At 40.5% G+C, this 18,682-nt stretch overlaps 1 protein-coding gene across 1 annotated transcript in view; it reads left to right on the forward strand.

Moving 5' to 3' along the window:
* The window catches only part of MTCL3 (MTCL family member 3), a 96,175-nt gene extending 79,211 nt beyond the window's left edge, over positions 1–16,964 (forward strand). Inside the window, exons 7-9 of the mRNA XM_073676036.1 lie at positions 59–138; positions 3,461–4,646; positions 11,704–16,964. Of these exons, the coding sequence (XP_073532137.1) occupies positions 59–138; positions 3,461–4,646; positions 11,704–11,835 (1,398 nt within the window). The 3' untranslated portion in view covers positions 11,836–16,964. The remainder of the gene's footprint in view (positions 1–58; positions 139–3,460; positions 4,647–11,703) is intronic.
* Positions 16,965–18,682: the final 1,718 nt, after the last annotated feature.

The following is an 18,682-nucleotide window of genomic DNA, read 5'->3' on the forward strand; positions in this document are numbered from 1 at the left end:
ATAGTTGTAAATTCCAGCAGCCATTAACTTCAATCTGAATGATTTATTTTATCTGCAGGCATTAAAAGAGATTGCCAGGGTAAGCGAAGAACTGTGTAAATACCAGGAAGAAATCCGGACAGGAACCATCTGCAAAAAGTATGTACTCAATGAAAACCTCTCAGTAATGTGTAATGGTTGGTTATAATCACAGTACTCAGACCTTTGACTGGTTCAGCTCTTTTTCTTCCTCTGACATACATTATAAGATTAGAAAGTGACAGCTTTATTTAATCATTTAAAAATATTGCCTTTTTAAAATTTCTGTGCGCAATCAATTGCTTAAAGGAGTTTTCCAGTATTTAAAAAAATGTAAAGAACAGAAATAAAACAAACTCTGCTTTCCTCTACAATTTCCTGCCAATCCAGCATAGGTGCCTCAGCATTCCCTGCCAGTCAAAGACTGGCCATGATGCCTATAGGTATACTACTTGAAGATCAGCCAATCACTAACCTTTCACAGAGACATGCTGTACACATTGGCATCATGGCTCAACACTGAGAGGTGATGTGAATAGTACAGGACTGCTGAGGCCACTGATTGGCTGCAGCAGTCACATGCTTGCAATATGGCAACAAAGACCGGCTGGGACCACAGGGGCATCTGTACTGAAGAGGTATGTGGTGTTTTATTATGTTAAACATTTAGTGGCACTTTTTATGTATTTTTTAGAAACTTTAAACCATCACTAGCGTCCGTATAAAGCAACACAGGGCAGGTGCCAAGGACTATTTCTTTACTCTTACCAATCTGAGGGTGATGTAGACAGAGACACTGCCTAAAACTATAATAAAAGAGCAGGGAAAGAAGAGAAAACGAGTACCCTAATCTACTCCAACACCTGATCCTTGGGATACATAGGCTCGTTTTTATGAGTATGTGAATACTAGATTCCTTCCTGTGTAAGAGATCGCAAGAGAAGGATAGTCAAAAATGGGGTGCTTTTAGAAAAGCTATTCCTAGTATACGAGCTGAGATGCATTTTATAGTTGACAGTCCCTTTGGAAGCTTTAATGGCAAAGAAGATAAGTTTGAGAAAGCCTAATAGAGCATATGGAATAGGGTAGTCCAGATGGGACCACCCCTGTAAATCTAAAAGAGTATGATATTGTCCTTTGTCAGTAAATATGCCTTTGTTGAAACCTATAGCAAAAATTAATTTCAAATTAAATTTCTAGGGTTAGAAAACTTCATAAAGATCCCTTCACCAAAGACAGATGTGCTGAAATGTTGAAATATATTTGAAATGCTTTTGGTTTCTAGAGTTTGGTGACAAATTATTCACAGGACTTGGTCCATTGACCACGTCAGTAATCTGTGGCCGCCGAGGACCTCTTACCTGACAGCATCCATGGCCTGGCGTGATGCACATGTGATGTCACACTAGGTTGATTAATCAAAAGAAGAGCTGCAAGTGCCGAGAGATGGAGGCAGTTCTCAGAACTCCCATCCACGGTCCACAGATTATTGACATTACCATTGGACCAGGTCCTGCGAATCAGTTGGCACCAAATCTAGTTGGAACTATTATTCAGATAAATAGGATTGCACAAATCATTTCTGCTTTTTAAACAATGGTTTATCTCCAAAATGTTGAAGAAATGCTCTCAAGAATTGTGTTTTTGGCCTCATATCAGGAATCACATTTCCCACGAGGCTTTAATAATGTTTCCAAATCTTTCTTTTTTTTATCCCTGAGTTTTACTTGAAGCGGCAAATATTGGAATAGATTCAGTGTAGTTAAGAATGAAGGTCTTTATATAAAACAGTATGATTTTATCCTTACAAGAGTAATGTTTTTTGACACAAGTAGAAACATTACTAGTTCCCTCCCTCAACACCATAGAAGAGACTACAGGACACAGTATTGGGGTCTTGGTATGTGTTTTATTATGAGCTTATGGGTCAACTTAACAGCAGACCACTTTTTACGGACAAGTAATAAATTCCTTTGAGGTGGGAGACAAAATAGGTTTGTTGTTGAAAAATGCTGTACATTGGCTTGAGCCAGTTGCTCATTAGAAATCCTTAGAAGTCTTAGCAATAACTGACTTTGTAGTGTGTAGGTGCCATATTTGATTAAAAGGAAATTGAGATATATAGGTCTAAAGAAGTTGGTGCTAAGATCTGCTATTGTGCAAAACCTATCACCCACCTGGAAAGGAAATTTAGATTTCCCTTTAAACATTGTTCTTGCCAATTGATTATATACAGTTTAAAAAGTAAATAATATATTCTTTTCTATGGTGGCATAAACAGCTTAATGACCACTTTTAGGCCCGAAGCTCAACTCACTGTGCAAGTTCTTTTATAGAGCAGTGGCATCATTGGTTAACATATACACCAGGCACCACTTAAAGGGAATCTGTCAGCAGGTTTTTGCTACCTCATCTGAGAGCAGCCTGATGTAGGCAAAGAGAGGCTGAATCCAACAATGTATCTTAGTTTAATGGGTGCTGCAGTTCTGACACAGTCAGAGTTTTTAGATTTAGCGTAAAGCAGAGCTGAGAAAGCTAACCCCGCTCACACTAGGCTCTGTGTATATATATATATATATATATATATATATATATATAATGTCCATTTCGACAGTGAGTTTTTTATCAACGGAGGGGGCGGAGTCGGACTACCAGGCACTTGCTTCTGGTTACCAGCAATGATAAGCTGGTGCTAAAACAATCATTGCAATTAAACAAAAGCACGGAGCTTGATAAGAGAGGCATCGCTGAAATCTGTGTTTTAGCCCCTACAGTACATCATGCTGTCTTCAGATTACATAGCAAAAACCTGCTGAAAGATTCCCTTTAAATCTGGAAAAAGATTAATGAACTACTTCAAATTCTGTCTGGCAGATCTTTATATCATTATGTAATTATAATTATTTGTAGATGTTTATACTGATGGTCAAAAGAACAGTTTGGGTGGATGTCCGTTACCACTGGAGCTTATAGATGTGGGTCCCACAGCAGGGCCCTCAACTTGTTATCTACCTGAAGTAAGGAGACTCGTCGCGTGCAGTTCGGAATGGAGGATTGGCTGTATATGTGGGGATCTGTCCATTCATTTTTATGGGAGCCACAAAAATAACTGACATACTCAGAAACTTTTACAGAGTCACTTCTCCATTCCTAACTGCACATGGTAGGAGCCTTACTCTAGAAAAAGAGACAGAACGCAGTGGGGGACCTGCTACTACTGGACTTTTATAAAATATCCTGTCAGTATGCCATACATGTCCTTGACGGGACACCTTTACATAGATCACATGGAAATGCTGGATTTATGGCAGATCGTCATTTACTTATTGAACACTTTGTCAGCTTTTCATACTAAATTAGAATTTTTATGGTAGGGTCTTCTTCAGGTTGGGTCACACATTATACATTTTTGATGTTAATTCTATAAATTTGTTTTGTACAGAGCTGTGTCAGATTCAGTAGTTGGAGAATCCCAGAGAAATCTTCATGTGAAAACACCCAGAAATCATACACCATGCCCCAAGGTGTCTACAAGCAAGCTAAAGGACTCTGTAATCAGCAGCAAAAACATCTCAATTTTCACTGCTGACTCACAACAGCAAGAAAAAGATAATTGGTCCTTAGAGACTGAAAAGGCAGCTTTTCCTTCCGTAAATTTTTCATGGCCTTTGTCCAACTCTCTGTTTCATGATAAAATTCCTTTAATAAATGAAAATCTAGTTCCTATCACAAGTAAAAAAGTCTCTACCGACATTGAATTAAACAATAACGATGGAGAGCTTTGCCACCTGGAATGGTTATGTGGTATCGGAGGGCTTGAAGATGGAGATTTTACTGAGTCTTTGTTTAATAGTTTTACAGATATTAATCACTTTACTCCAGAAATGAACAAACAAAATCTTTCGGTGTCACAAAATCACTTTCTCAACTCCGATAGTTTATATCCTGAAGTGATCATGTTAGGACATTCCGCCGTGGGCTCTGCTTATAGCTATGGGAATACGATAAAGAATGGAAAATTAGCTGCAAAGATTGATGAGTTTAACAGAGTAGTATTTAAAGCTGGCAAAGGAAATACAGTTAACCATGATGACATGTCAATGGATGTGGCACTGGATATACATGAAGAATATTTGAGTCCCCCGGTGTCCCAGCATTTAACTACTGGAAAAACTATTACCAAGCCACTTACCGTAACTGAGACAAGGGAACCACCTTGTACAATTAGCACATCCTATAATGGTGGCAAAGTGGAGAAACCTACAGCTCAACAACGTCAACAGGCAAATGGTCCTCTTACTACTAGTAGCTACAAGAATACACTACAAAAACACAACTGGAAAGGCATCAATTTGTCGGGACGGCCGCGGTCAGCAGACTCTAGATCCAACTATGGGGTTGTGGAAAAGCTTCTAAAAAGCTATGGGACAAAAGTGGCTGCTCCTGTATGTCATTCTAAGCCGTCTGTTAGCACATGGACACAGTCAGACTTCCTGCTGACCGATAACAGCTCTGACACACTGACTCAATGTTTGGAGATGCTTCATCTTGAACAAACTACAAAGGTTCTACAGAATGACATTCACTGGTATCCACATCAAGACTCCTCAAACCTAAAGCTGCCCGAGGTGAGAATATGGTTTCATTGCTACAATTTATTATGCTATTTTACTAGTTATCTATCAGGTATCTGATAACATACAAATTGATACAAGATCTGTTTTTTACTCAAAGACGACGTGATACATGTCCCAAAAAAATTAGTTTTGTTAACTTCAGTGTTTCCATGAATCTGTTCTTGTTTTTGCTTTTTTCATTTTGTCCCCTGTTGCGGAGATATGCCTTGTTCTCCTTTTTGATGCGCAGTATACTAATTCCTGGCGTGTGGTCCAAGAGCGCATGTCAGAAAGGTTTTCCTCGGGGACGTGTAGTCCGTTCTATGATGCTGCCCAATCACCACTCGGCAGCATCTGAAATTGGTAGAGCAGTGTAATCTCGCAAGATCTCCTTGTTCTCAATGTGACTTGCACACAGGAACAGATCTCTCAAGATCACGCTGTTTGACCAGTTTCATATGTTGTGGAGCAGTGATTGGGAAGTGTCATAGCGAGGGGAAGACTACATGCCTCCAGAGAAAACTCTTCTGACGTAACCTCTTAGACCACAATATAGTGTATGTGTGTCCATCAACCATGGCAAGGTGACCTTTCTTTGATTGGTACCTAACCTAATATTTATCAAAAATGCCTCTCCCGGGCTATAAGCCTACATTTAAATGGGCAGGTATGAACCAGCACTAATTAAAAACACCCTTAGGCTGATGGGAGGAGTGCAGAGCCAGAAAAGGAGGCAGTCACAACCTCCAATAGTATTTTGTTTTTTTGCAGTCTTTTAGACCACAAGCCAGAATTTAGTATAATGGACCCTAAAAGCAAAAAACAAAATATTTCTGAAAAGTAGGGACAAAATGGAAAATGGCATCAGATTCACTTCTCTTATATACAGTATACATACTTATATGGACTTCAAACCGTTTTCCTCTTCAGATGTCATCTTGCATTTCAAATTTCACTCTGCTTCTTTCTCCTTTATGCTCTGCTATCAGTCCCATGTTACATTAGCATCACAGGGCCAGCTAGAGCTAGTATCATCTCTGCCTGCTGTGCTAACAGTATGATAATCTTCTATATTCTCCTAATTGAGCTAATAGACGATCAGCATACAGTCATGAGGCTGCACTGTGATCTACATTATATGCATGTGATACTAGCTGTGTAATCTTCCTAGCTATATGAGTTTCTGTGTTTCCCGTGGACAAAGTGTGTGGTACATTCCATGCAATTGCATCATACATGAAGGTCTGGTAACTGAGACGATGACCCTTTGCAGAGAGCATACACCCATGTAATTCTCAGGGGACACCATGTGACCATATGACCTGACTGAAGAGAAAAAGAGAAATATACCATACATTTTCATATAAAAAGAAATAACTCTATTAGGCTATTCTAGCTGAATTTTACACAGACAAACACACACACAAATATACACACACGTATATATACATAGATATATATATATATATATATATATATATATATATATATATATATATATTGTAAGGCAGCGCTAGTCATCATACTGGGGGATACTCGCCGCACCGGGTCAATTAGTGCACACCAGCAATGTCTTTTCAGTATTTCAGAATGCAGCAGTTTATTATTTCATCATAAACCGCAGTTCACACATATAATGTCCACGAGCCCCAAGTGGCAAACAGGCCCACTTGGCTCCAGATACAGCCTTCAGCAAGGTAATAATATAGCAATGTCCATATCAATGTCCATATAACGCAGTGTATTACCTTTGACGGGTTTTTAGCTGCTTCAGTCCATTTGGTTTGCCACCACTGTGGCTTTGCGGCTTCCCAGATGGGGATCTCTAGCCGTCGCTCCCTCTAAGGCTACTGGTATGTCTTTCACACTTGACATCTAGCCTGCGCCTTTCAGGACTCTTCACCATGCCGGCTTTCCCTGCAAGGCCACTAGCATCCACACACAGGATCCAGGCTCGACCTTTCAGTCTGCCAGGCTTCACTCGGCCTCACTAGGCCTCACAAGAAGGGTGTCCCACACACGGGGAACAGGCCTCACGCCTATCACACTGTCTCAAGACTACCAGGGTTTATATATCCTGTAGCACACCCACACATACACAGACAGGACCTTAGCTGATGTCACAGTCATGTGTTCCGACCTTCTGTGTGCTAAAGGACCTGTGCCTGGTCGGCCAAAACATACCCTGGACCATACAGTAATGCCAAGCAAGGCGCTGCATTACAATATGTACACACACAGTATCTCACAAAAGTGAGTACACCCCTCACATTTTTGTAAAATATTTTATTATATCTTTTCATGGAACAACACTGAAGATGTGACTCTTTGATACAATGTAAAGTAGTCAGTGTACAGCTTGTATAGCAGTGTAAATTTGCTGTGCCCTCTAAATAACTCAACGCACAGCCAATAATGTGTAAACCGCTGGCAACAAAAATGAATGCAATCCTAAGGGAAAATGGCCAAATTGTGCCCAAACTGTTAATATTTTGTATGGCCACTGTTATTTTCTTTCATTTCTTAACTCTCTTGGGCATGGAGGTCACTAGAGCTTCACAGGTTTCCACTTGAATCCTCTTCCACTCCTCCATGATGACATCACGGAGCTGGTCGATATTAGAGACATTGCCCTCCTCCACCTTCTGTTTGAGGATGCCCCACAGATGCTCAATAGGGTTCAGGTCTGGAGACAGGCTTGGCCAGTGCAGCATCTTTACCCTCAGTTTCTTTAGCAAGGAAGTGGTCGTCTTAGAGGTGTGTTTGGGGTCATTATCATGTTGGAATACTGCCCTGCGGCCCAGTTTCCGGAAGGAGGGGATCATGCTCTGCTTCAGTATGTCACAGTACTTGTTGGCATTCATGATTCCCTCAAAGAACTGTAGCTCCCCACAGCTGGCAGCACTCATGTAGCCCCAACCATGACACTCCCACCACCATGCTTGACTGTTTGCAAGAAACACTTGTCTTTGTACTCCTCACCTGGTTGCCTTACCTGGTTGCTGCTTGACACCATCTGAACCAAATAAGTATATATTGGTCTCATCAGACCACAGGACATGGTTCCAGTAATCCATGTCCTTAGTGTCTGCTTGTCTTCAGCAAACTGTTTGTGGGCTTTCTTGTGCATCATCTTTAGAAGAGTCTTCCTTCTGGAACAACAGCCATGCAGACCAATTTGATGCAGTGTGCGGCGTATAGTCTTCGCACTGACAGGCGGACCACCCACCCCTGTAACCTCTGCAGCAATGCTGGCAGCACTCATACTTCTATTTTGAAAAGACAACCTCTGGATATGACGCTGAGTACATGCACTCAACTTCTTTAGTCGACCATGGCGAGACCAGTTCTGAGTGGAACCTGTCTTGTTAAACCACTGTATGGTCTTACCCGCCGTGCTGCAGCTCAGTTTCAGGGTGTTGGCAATATTCTTATAACCTCGGCCATCTTTATGTACAGCAACAACTCTTTTTTTCAGATCCTCAGAGAGTTTTTTGCCATGAGGTGCCACGTGGAACTTCCAGTGACCAGTATGAGAGACTGTGAGTGATAACACCAAATTTAACACACCTGAGACTTCTTAACACTAATGAGTCACATGACACAGGGGAGGAAAAATGGCAAATTGAGCACAATTTGTCCATTTTCACTTAGGGGTTTCCTCACTTTTGTTGTCAGCGATTTAAACATTAAAGGAAATCGGTCACCCCTTTGGAGTTATCAGACCTCTACTATGGACATACAGGTTATAGAAATGTGAATCTATACTTACCTGTATGGCCCATAGTGGAGGTCTGATTGCAGAGAAATCTCTTTTTATTCAATCCTTTTTTCTAGGCTTGGCGTCTGGGGGACGCCAAGAAATGCCCACCTTTATGCTTAACATTCCCCCCTCCCCTGCACGTCACATGGCCCTTTGACTTCCGCTCCAGTGACCTCCGGCGTGCGCAACAATGAGGTTTGGTCCCCACTTCCTCCCGGATAGCAGGATGCCAGGGGGAAGTGGGGACCAAACCTCATTGTTGCGCACGCCGGAGGTCACTGGAGCGGAAGTCACAGTGACTCCTGGCGCCTGCGCACTGGAGCAGACAAGTAAAATAGCGCAGGGAGAAAAAAAAGCGCCTTCAGCTATAGGTGCATTGCGCATGCGCGGGATGTTCAGCTCTAGACTGCACGTCACAGGGCATTGGGGAATATTTAAATGAAGCATATAGGCGAGCATTTCTTGTCGTCCCCCGGTCGCCAAGCCTAGATTTACATTTTTATCACCTGTATGCCCATAGTAGAGGTCTGATAACGCCAAAGGGGTGACAGATTCCCTTTAATGGCTGTGTGTTGAATTATTTAGAGGGCACACCAAATTTACACTGTTATACAAGCTGTATACTGACACTTTACATTGTATGAAAGTGTAATATCTTCTGTGTCGTCTCATGAAAAGATATAATGAAATATTTACAAAAATGTGAGGGGTGTATTCATTTTTGTGAGATACTGTATATATACATACACATTTTGTCCAAATTTAATGTCCTATATTATGCTCTGGGATCTGCACAAGTGGCAGGGATTGGAAGATGCGACGAGGATAAGCTCAGGTGACGGTGAGGAGTAGATGGACTGGAGAGGTGAGCAGTATGGGTCCGAAAAATGGCTGCTAGCAGCCACATTTTTACTGATTTTGCACAGAAGCCAATGACTGAAAATCCACATTTTGGCGAAGGCAAATTTTTGTAAAATTCAAGTAGAATTCAATTCCATTTGAATTTGTGCCGACCAAATCCCCAACTCCATTTGCTGAAAGTCAGCCTCAAACATGCAAGGAACCTCCACCATGCTTCACTGTAGCCCACAGACACTCATTATTGTGCCGCTCTTCATCCCTTCACTGAACAAACATCCTTCTCTTAAAACCAAATATTTCACATTTTGAATCATCAGTCCAGCGCTTGCTGCCATTTTCTGCACTTCAGTTCCTATATTTCTTGCATAGTTGAGTCACTTGGTTTTCTTTCCACATTGAGAAAATGGTTTCTGACCACAATTTATCCTCCAGGACCACATGTGGTTAGACTTATCCAAACAGTTGGTGTAGCTGGGACCCTCTTTTTGCTGCCCTTTCTAAGCTGATAACACTGCTCGCCATCTTCCTATTTCAAAGGGAAGTTATCATGATGTTTCTTTCATCTGCTGTGCAAGTTTTCTTATCCGACCATTGCGTCAACAATTCTCAACCTTGTCCATTTGTGGTGTTGTCAATGCTGAGAAATACAGGCAGATATTTACTGTTATGAAGGCAAAGGGTGGTCACACAAAATTCTGGTTTGATTTGTTAATTCACTTTGCATTTTGTTAAATAATAAAATATAACCTATTAACGCTTCTATTTTTGAAAGCATTCTCACTTTGCAGCATTTTTTCCACAACTGTGTAAAACTTTTGCACAGTACTACATTTAATTATGTAGTTGCTCCTTTCTATATGAAAATTTATGGTATACTTCTTTTCAGTAAAGTCATATGATCTCACTGTGTCCCCTGAGAATTACACGGCTTTGTGTGTATACATACCTATATATAATATATTCAGCTTCAGAAAACTTCTGACATACACAGCTGGTTTCTTTAGAGATAAGATAACCAGTCTCTACTTAAGCTGTGTCAAGACTTAATTCAGTAAAAACTTTTCACTATGCTCATGAGGGGCAATTACATTGTAACTGCTGTATGTAGAGTGTGTAACTTGGCTAATTTCCTTGGTCATGTTGCACAACTTGTCAAAGGGTAGGACGCTAGTTTTATTTCGGTTTATTACGTGTTTCCATGGAGACGCCATGCACAACTGGTCTTCTTAAGGAGAGTCAAAGTGCTCCCAAACTTATGTAATAAAAATGCTGTTTGCAAAGTTTATAACCATACTTCTCCTGTTATTCAGTCCTTGTACCTTGTTCAACAGCTCCCCTCACACAGTATGATGTCCTCACATCCCCTCAAACAGTATAAGATTCCCACACACAGTCTGATGCTCCTTCAGTCCCCCACATAGAATGATGGTCCCGCGGCTTCCCAAAACAATTTGGTGGACCCCACAGCTGCCACACATATTAAGATGTCCTCAGACACAATATGATGTCCCACAGCCCCCAACACAGTATGATAGCCCACCCCATCCCCAGGATTTCTATACACAGTATGCTCTCCACACAATATGATGTCCCCCAGTATGCTCCCCCACAGCTTCCCTATGCACTGTATGATCACCACAGCTCCCCACACAGTATGAAGGCAAAGAGCCTTCCCACTCCATATGATGGCTCCACAGTCCTCCACAAAGTATGATGGTCCTCATAGCGCCCTACAAAGTATGATGGTCCCTAGAGACCCCCCTCCCCTCTACACACACAGTATGGTCCTTACAGCCCACCACACAGTATGATGGCCCCACAGTACATTCCCCTACACACAGTATGATTCCCTCACACACAACATGATGATCCCTCTCACATACACACATGCACACACATACATACTGTTGGTTGTACTGTGAACTTTTAAGACAAGTTTATTTTTATTCATAATCCCCTCTTCATGGTGATCTCGGCTGCTGCCTATTCTGCTTACCCCTAGTAGTCCCTGCCCTGAAGTTGTCAAGTAGTTGTCATGACGTATTCTGAGTTTCTCATCAAATGCTCAAAAAATGCTGTGACAGGCGCTGCTCAGCAGCTCATAAATGGGCTCATAAACTGTATTAAGCCTATTGACTGCCCTGTGCTTGTGCTCATGCAGGGGGTTACTAAATCTGCATGCTGATCAGCATGCTTTTTTGAGCTGTCAATGGGAGTCTCACAAGCTGGAACCCCACTCATCTGCAGGACATGAAAGTTGGGGAAAAAGATATATATTGAAATAAATGTATAGAAATGTAGAGTTGTCAACTGTCCTGCCCAGTTACTTGCCTATCAGCTGGTTTCCATACATTATTTGGCTCTGCATCCGTCCAGGAGCATACACACGTGACCACTGCCAACTATTTACAGCTGCTGTACATTAAGCATTGATTTCTCATCTAGGTATCAAGAACATCTTCAAGTGAGAAGGGATTTTCCCGTCCTGCACGACCAGCAAATCGACGTCCACCTTCTAGATGGGCCTCAGCAAGATCTCCCTCAATGCCGGCACCTATCAGGAGAGCCACCCACTAGTGTCCATACTGTTGTTAACAATCCACATTACATGTGATCTGGTAACTTTCGTTGTATACAGGGGATTAAAAAGTGGAACTTTTGAAATGAAGAAACGTACTTGGCACTTTTCATGGTGGATCATATTATGGGATGTGCCTAGAAGGTGGTAACAGAAGGCAGCTGTGTAACAGGAAAATAGGACACTGGAAATGATAGCTTTATATTTAGGGCATATTTGTTAAAGGAGCCACCATGTCTATGTATCATGAAATTGTCCCAGAAGGGAACGTTTGATGTTACTATTTGCTCCCTTAACATTTTGTGCCTCTGGAAGCTACGGTGGTGTGCTAGATATTTTATACTGCCATGTTGTCAGTACTTCAGTGTTTATGACTAGCAGAAACATATTTCTGTACTTTTTACATGTCATTGTTTCTTATATATTTTATGTTGCCATTTATTATGGGATGTTTAGTGGACTTTTGTACAGTTCCATTTAGTTAAACGCATCTGTTCTTATATGCATGTAACATGATCATAATGCATGTTTCTAAATACAGGCCATACTGCGTTTAGAAATTGCTGACGTGATGTACACATACATACCCCTGAACACACATTTATTATTTCATGTAGCCATCCTTTATGTGTAACGATATCCACCATGTATTCTTCATTTTCTATTAGCCTGAAGATATGCTTTCTACTGTATAGATCATCATACATATACTCGCTCTGGTTATAAAAGGCATGTATCTCTGTTGATATACTTGCTGTATGATCTTTTCTTCTGATGGAAGGTCCCCTATGAATATAGAGGAATTCCAGTATATATATATCCTAATATGCTTTTTAGTAGCTAATATCCAGTTTTCAGCCTGAAGCGAAAGGAGATGTTTTGATAGGCTGGATGATAATATTTATAAAAAATCTGGAAAATGCACACAAGTTTATCATTGTGCTCTACCGGAGAGGCTGATTCTGTTAAATCGCTTGTTTTTATAATGATGGCTTTTTATGTGCGAGCCATTCCAAAAATGTATTTATCTCATTACATAGGACCATTACATATTGATTGCCAAACTGTAGTGTCTTAGTAGTCCTAGTTCTATTGTGTAGATCAATGGTTTTCTGGTGAAATTGCAGATTTGAGGATTTCATGACGATTGCGAGATGCTTGATATCAAGTTTCTATCAAAGTGTTTTTATGTACAGTAGACGGAAGGAAGGACTAGTACTTATGTTAGCAGCTTCAATACCCTGTTAGCATGTCTCTTTCAGCCAATGGTGAACTGTGTTGACTGATATATTAGAAGTTCAGTTATAAACTTAGCCTGTATTTTGGCATCCGCTTGCATACACAAATATTGCATCAATAGCTGAAAGGAATATGATACTTTGGTGCCAGAGATCCTACTATGCACCTACAAATATGTATTTATCATCTCCAGTTACTGATCATAAATTACATTTACTCGTCGGCTAAGGCAGCATCTTACTGATGCTGTCATACCTTAATTTGTATCCATATTTCCTTTTTAGTTACAGTACAAACTGATTTTTTCTTATTTCTAACATCTGGCACCAAAGATTTAAAAAAATACTTACAACAATCATTTTAAGCCTTTCAAGGTTGTTACATTTTATAATCAATATATATAAAAGTTGTCGTTGCCCCTTCTGACATGCTATTTAAAGAGTATATTTCACCAGCCTGGGGCCGCCCAGATTGGTGATTCTTGAAAATAACACACCATGTACACAATTATAGTGAATAGCTATGATTGTGAAGAATTATTGTGCAGCTAAATGCAAAACGTAAATGTTCCCATCTCTATTGTTTTTTTTATTGACCTGATAAAAAGTGAGAATAATAACCAAACAACTCAAAGTGTTCCAAAATACATTTCTGACATAAAAAATATCACTGACCAATTTAGTCACCGTTCTTTTCAATAGCAGTCATAACCCATCCATCCATGGAGTCTTAAATTGCTGATGAATAACTTTCTGGGCATCACCAACCACAGCCTCCCCAGACACTATTCAGAAAGGTGGACTGTTTTTATTTACCATAAATATCTCATTTTAGAAGGGCCCACAAGTTCTCAATAGGGTATAGATCAGGTGAGGAAAGGGCCATGTCATTGTTTTTTCATCTTTAAGGTCTTTACTGGCTTGCCAATTAGTGGACTTCTTCAATGCATGAGATGGAGCATTGTCCTGCATAAAAATCATGGTTTTCATCTTTATTAATATCAGCCCATAGTGTTTCCACACCTCCACCATGCTGGAGTCTGAGTCGAAGTGGAGGTTTGTTACCATTACTGATCGAGCCATGGGCATCAATCTGGTCGGTCAAGAGTCACTTTCCTCTTATCAGTCCATGAAACCTTTGAAAAATTTGTCTTGAGGTATTTCTTGGTCCAGTCTTGCCATTTTAATTACTACAGTATGTTTTGTTCACTGATGGTCGGGTTTCACCCTCCCTTACCTTGTCTATGAGTACTGAACACCTTGTACTTCTGTATGACAGCACTGGAAGATAATGGGTTCCTGGACTTTTCACATTATATTATTTTCAAATCTTTGGCAGTTAATGTGCATTTTTATTTCTCAACACATTTTTGCGATCCTTTTGACAATTTGCAAGAAAACTTTTGATGGTTCTGATATTACACCCCAATATCTTAGCAATTTCAAGAGTGCTGCATTGCTTTGTAAGACTTGTAACAATTTTTGACTTATGAGAGTCAATTAAATCTCTTTTTTCGCCCTTTTTGCTTGAGGAAAAACAGCTGCCTAATAATTCTGCACATCTTGATAAAGGCTGTTGATATCCTTAGGCCACATCATCCCTCAATGCAGAAATACACATCACCTGATCTGCTTCATCCAATAAGCATTCAAGTTTATACAGCTTGGAGTTGGAAAATGCATGCATAAAAATGATGATGTGGTCAAAATACTCACTTGCCTAATCATTTTGCACATAGTTTATTAACAAAAGTAGTTTGAAGGGTCCCAAATGTCCCCCCAAAGGACCCTACTTTCTAACAAAATTTGGGTCCAAACTTCTGGGTTATGGGATCCCGGCATGCAGAGTGGGATTCAACAATCAGCTGCAGCCCACCTCAGAGTGAAAGCAACAAATTTCACTCATTACTGATCAAATGATGTTGCTATTCAGTAACCACTGTAGGATGGGTTAGTGCAAAGAGCGATATTGCACGATAACATGCAAGATCTCGCGGTTTTACAGAGAGGAAGGTTGTTGGATCTAGCTCTGCTGAATCCTCAGAAGTTCGAATCTAGCTTTTGCTAGAAAGTCCTTTAGGAGCTATTACAGACACTTTTAACATTTTTGTTAACAAGTGTTATTTAGAAGAATCACCAGATTGAAGCTAAATATTAAGAGCAACCACAGACTGATGAGTGTGTTTTAATTTTTTTCCCCAATAAAATAACACTTCTGGAGCATTTTTTTGAACTCTGAACTTTATTCTTCTATTAATCCCGCTAGAATTTTGTATGAACAAATTCACAGTTGAGTATTGACATTCCCCTTTTCAATGAAGTCTGTCCCTGTCTGACACTGTATAATCAGCTCTGACAGTGTCAAAGTATATATGGACAAGTCCTGTTGACTTAAGGATTGGTGAATTGTTAAAGGGGCTATCCAATCATATTAAAAACTGGGCATGGATGTATGAAAAATAACAAACTGAGCCATACATACATGCTGTCATCTTCACAGATCGAGTGCCTGCCACATTGTTGGCTATTTCTCTAATGATGTGATGTTATAGTTAGTGATGAGCGAGTATGTTCGGTTAACCCTTTCGGGCGAGTACCGAGTATCTTCAACGTACTCGGTGATATGTTTGAATCACTCCCGTGTGCATGATTTGCGACTGTTTGACAGCTTTAATACATGTGAGTAATGCGAAAGAAACAAGCATTCCTCACATGTATTAAAGCTGTCAAACAGTCGCAAATCATGTACACGGGAGTGATTCAAACATAACACTGAGCAGCTGTAACTACTCTGTGCTCGCCCGAGTATACTCGCCGAAAGGGTTAGCCGAACATACTCGCTCATCACTAGTTATAGTCACCTGACTGCTGCAATCACAGGCCTTAGCAGTCCTGTGAGAAAAAAACAGTGACATCATAACTTCGGGTGCAGCCGCAGACCATCGGTGCAGCTGCAGACCACCAGAGCTGCCTGCACTGGATTCATGGGGCTGTTTGCAGACAAATTTTGCGCAGGTTGTTATTTTCATTTCTTATATGCCCAAAATAAAGTTTTTGTTTAGCTTGAATAACCCCTTTAATTTTTTGATACACTTTCAGGAGGAATAACAAAGGACACATTACAAGTAATATTGTTATTTTATGGGGGATAAAAGTATTTATCTATTAATGTCAAAAGAAATAGTAAAATGATATATTAAAAGAGATAAGAAACATTTAAAAGCCGTTATAAATAAGATGAGAAAATGAATAATGAGTAGTACATTTTAATTCACTTTTTCAATTTGTACTCGTGTCAGGCACATTGCTGTTGATCTTATATGTTTTAAGTAGACTTGAGTAGCATTTTGTGTTTAGGCCTTATGTTCATATGGTCAAACTAGAAGGTGAAGAAAAAATAAGAAAAACCAAAATAAGAAGGGATGGAAATCATGTTTTACAAATTGGGACACACTGATGACGAAGGATGTTCTAATAATAATTGTTGCTATTTTATGGCGCCTTTCCTAATTCCCATTACTTATACATCCACAACATAGCGATGCTCTTTAATACAAAATTCCCCTTGATAAGAATTCTGTAGATATGTTAAAAAAACAACAAATGTCTAAAGTTTTTATTCTAGATTTTGGAGATTGGTTTCTCCCATGAATGTTTTCCAGAAGCGTTGAGCATCTCCCCTATAAGTTTTATTCCAGAGTTTTAGATGTTGCTTCTGCACCACATTATTCACTGAATTTATTTATTACTTTCTATGTAAAATATGGGTGGTTGAATTGTAAAATCCCAAAGCTTTGGTGCCTTTAATTCTATGTGATACGCATTGAGTTTTTTATGGCTGTATGAATAAAGTGTTCTTTAAAACAATAAAACATCAATGTCTGCTGATAGTGGGGAGTGATCCTTTTCTTTAAGCACTTTTTAAAATCTTATTGGTTATTTGTAGAATTGATTTAGATTGTGGTAATAAATTGGATTCAATAATTTGCATTCTTATTCATTTGTTGTATTGCAACTAAACCTAATGGCCCACAGTTTCTTCACAATTTTATCTGATTGTAGTATTTCATGTTTTACATTTTTTCTACCTGGTCTCTTTTCACATTTTTTACATAGCGTTGCAGACTTATAAAATATCAAGTCCAGCACTACCTTTCCACCACTGCTCCAGCCTTTGTTGATAGGCTACAGCAGCGACATCGCAACTACAGAGAATGTGACCATTGCGACCAACTTCTTGGCTCAGCTGCTCATGCCATCTAAATTGACATCACTGCAGACGCCATCATGTTATATAGGTCTACAACGCTATGAAAAATAAGATTTTAAATGGACAACCCCTTTAAATTTGTTGTACAAGAGAAAAAAAAACTAAAAAATACATGCGGCCCGATTCATTATGACTGTCGCTGTACATGCTAGACTTAATTAAGAGGCATTTTGGACTAGGATACCCCAAATTCATGGAGAGTAGACTTACTTAAGAGGCATTTTGGACTAGGATACCCCAAATTCATGGAGAGGCGAACACCACTTAAAGAAGTTGTCCGGTACTTTTTTTAAATTGCCCAATGTATTCAGCATGTGGGCATAAGTATATTTGTAAATACCTTGTGTTGCTGATAATGCCTGTGAGCGGCGCTGTCGGTGGCCACTCACAGGCATCACGTGACCCCGCGCTGACATCATGACAAGTGAGGCATGACTCAGCGCTGGGGTCCCTCTGGTGGCCGCTGGGTTGTGGGCGGGGTTATTCCCCTGCGTCACACCCAGCATCCACCGCGCGCTTTCCCAATGAATGGGGGGAAGGAGAGCGCGCGGTGGATGCCGGGTGTGACGCAGGGGAATAACCCCGCCCACAACCCAGCAGCCACCGGTGGAACGCGGAAGAGTGACCATCGGCTGCAGCCTGGACTTGTCGTTACATCAGTGGATGTCAGCGCCGGCTGCAGCCGGGGATCACGTGATGCCTGTGAGCGGTCAGTGATAGCGCCGCTCACAGGCATTATCTGCAACACAAGGTATTTACAGAGATACTTATGCCCACATGCTGAATAAATTGGGCAACTTAAAAAAGTACCGGACAACCCCTTTAATGAATTCATCACATCTTATCAGTGGCTTGCGCCTCACTGGAAATGCTACTCGGGTCAATGACTGAAGTAGCATTTCTGACATAAAAAATGCTGCAACTATTGGATAAATTTGATGGCGGGAGTTGCCACCCTGTCCCAGATCAGCTTCTCCCCAGCTCCACACATTTTGGGGGAGCTGGCCGAAACTAGCGTGAAACCGACAAAAAGTTTAAAAAATTGTGCAACCTTATTCATTTATTATGCTTACTTAAATAGCGCCATCATATTCCACAGCGTTTTACAGATATTGTCATCGATGTCCCCATTAGGACTCAAAATCTTAATTCCCTAACACTTTGATGAATTGGGACCTTTTTGTGTTCATCGTGGTCCCCATTTGGGCTCACAAGCTATATTCCCTATCAGTATGTCTTTGGATCGTGGGAGTAAACCGGAGAACCTGGACGAAACCCACACAAACACGGGGAGAACATACAAATTCCTTGCAGATGTTGTCCATTGTGGGTCCTCAA

Source organism: Phyllobates terribilis, unplaced genomic scaffold, assembly GCF_046119375.1.
Source record: "Phyllobates terribilis strain yellow unplaced genomic scaffold, ASM4611937v1 Scaffold_3__8_contigs__length_932513732, whole genome shotgun sequence".
Classification (NCBI taxonomy): Eukaryota; Metazoa; Chordata; class Amphibia; order Anura; family Dendrobatidae; genus Phyllobates; species Phyllobates terribilis.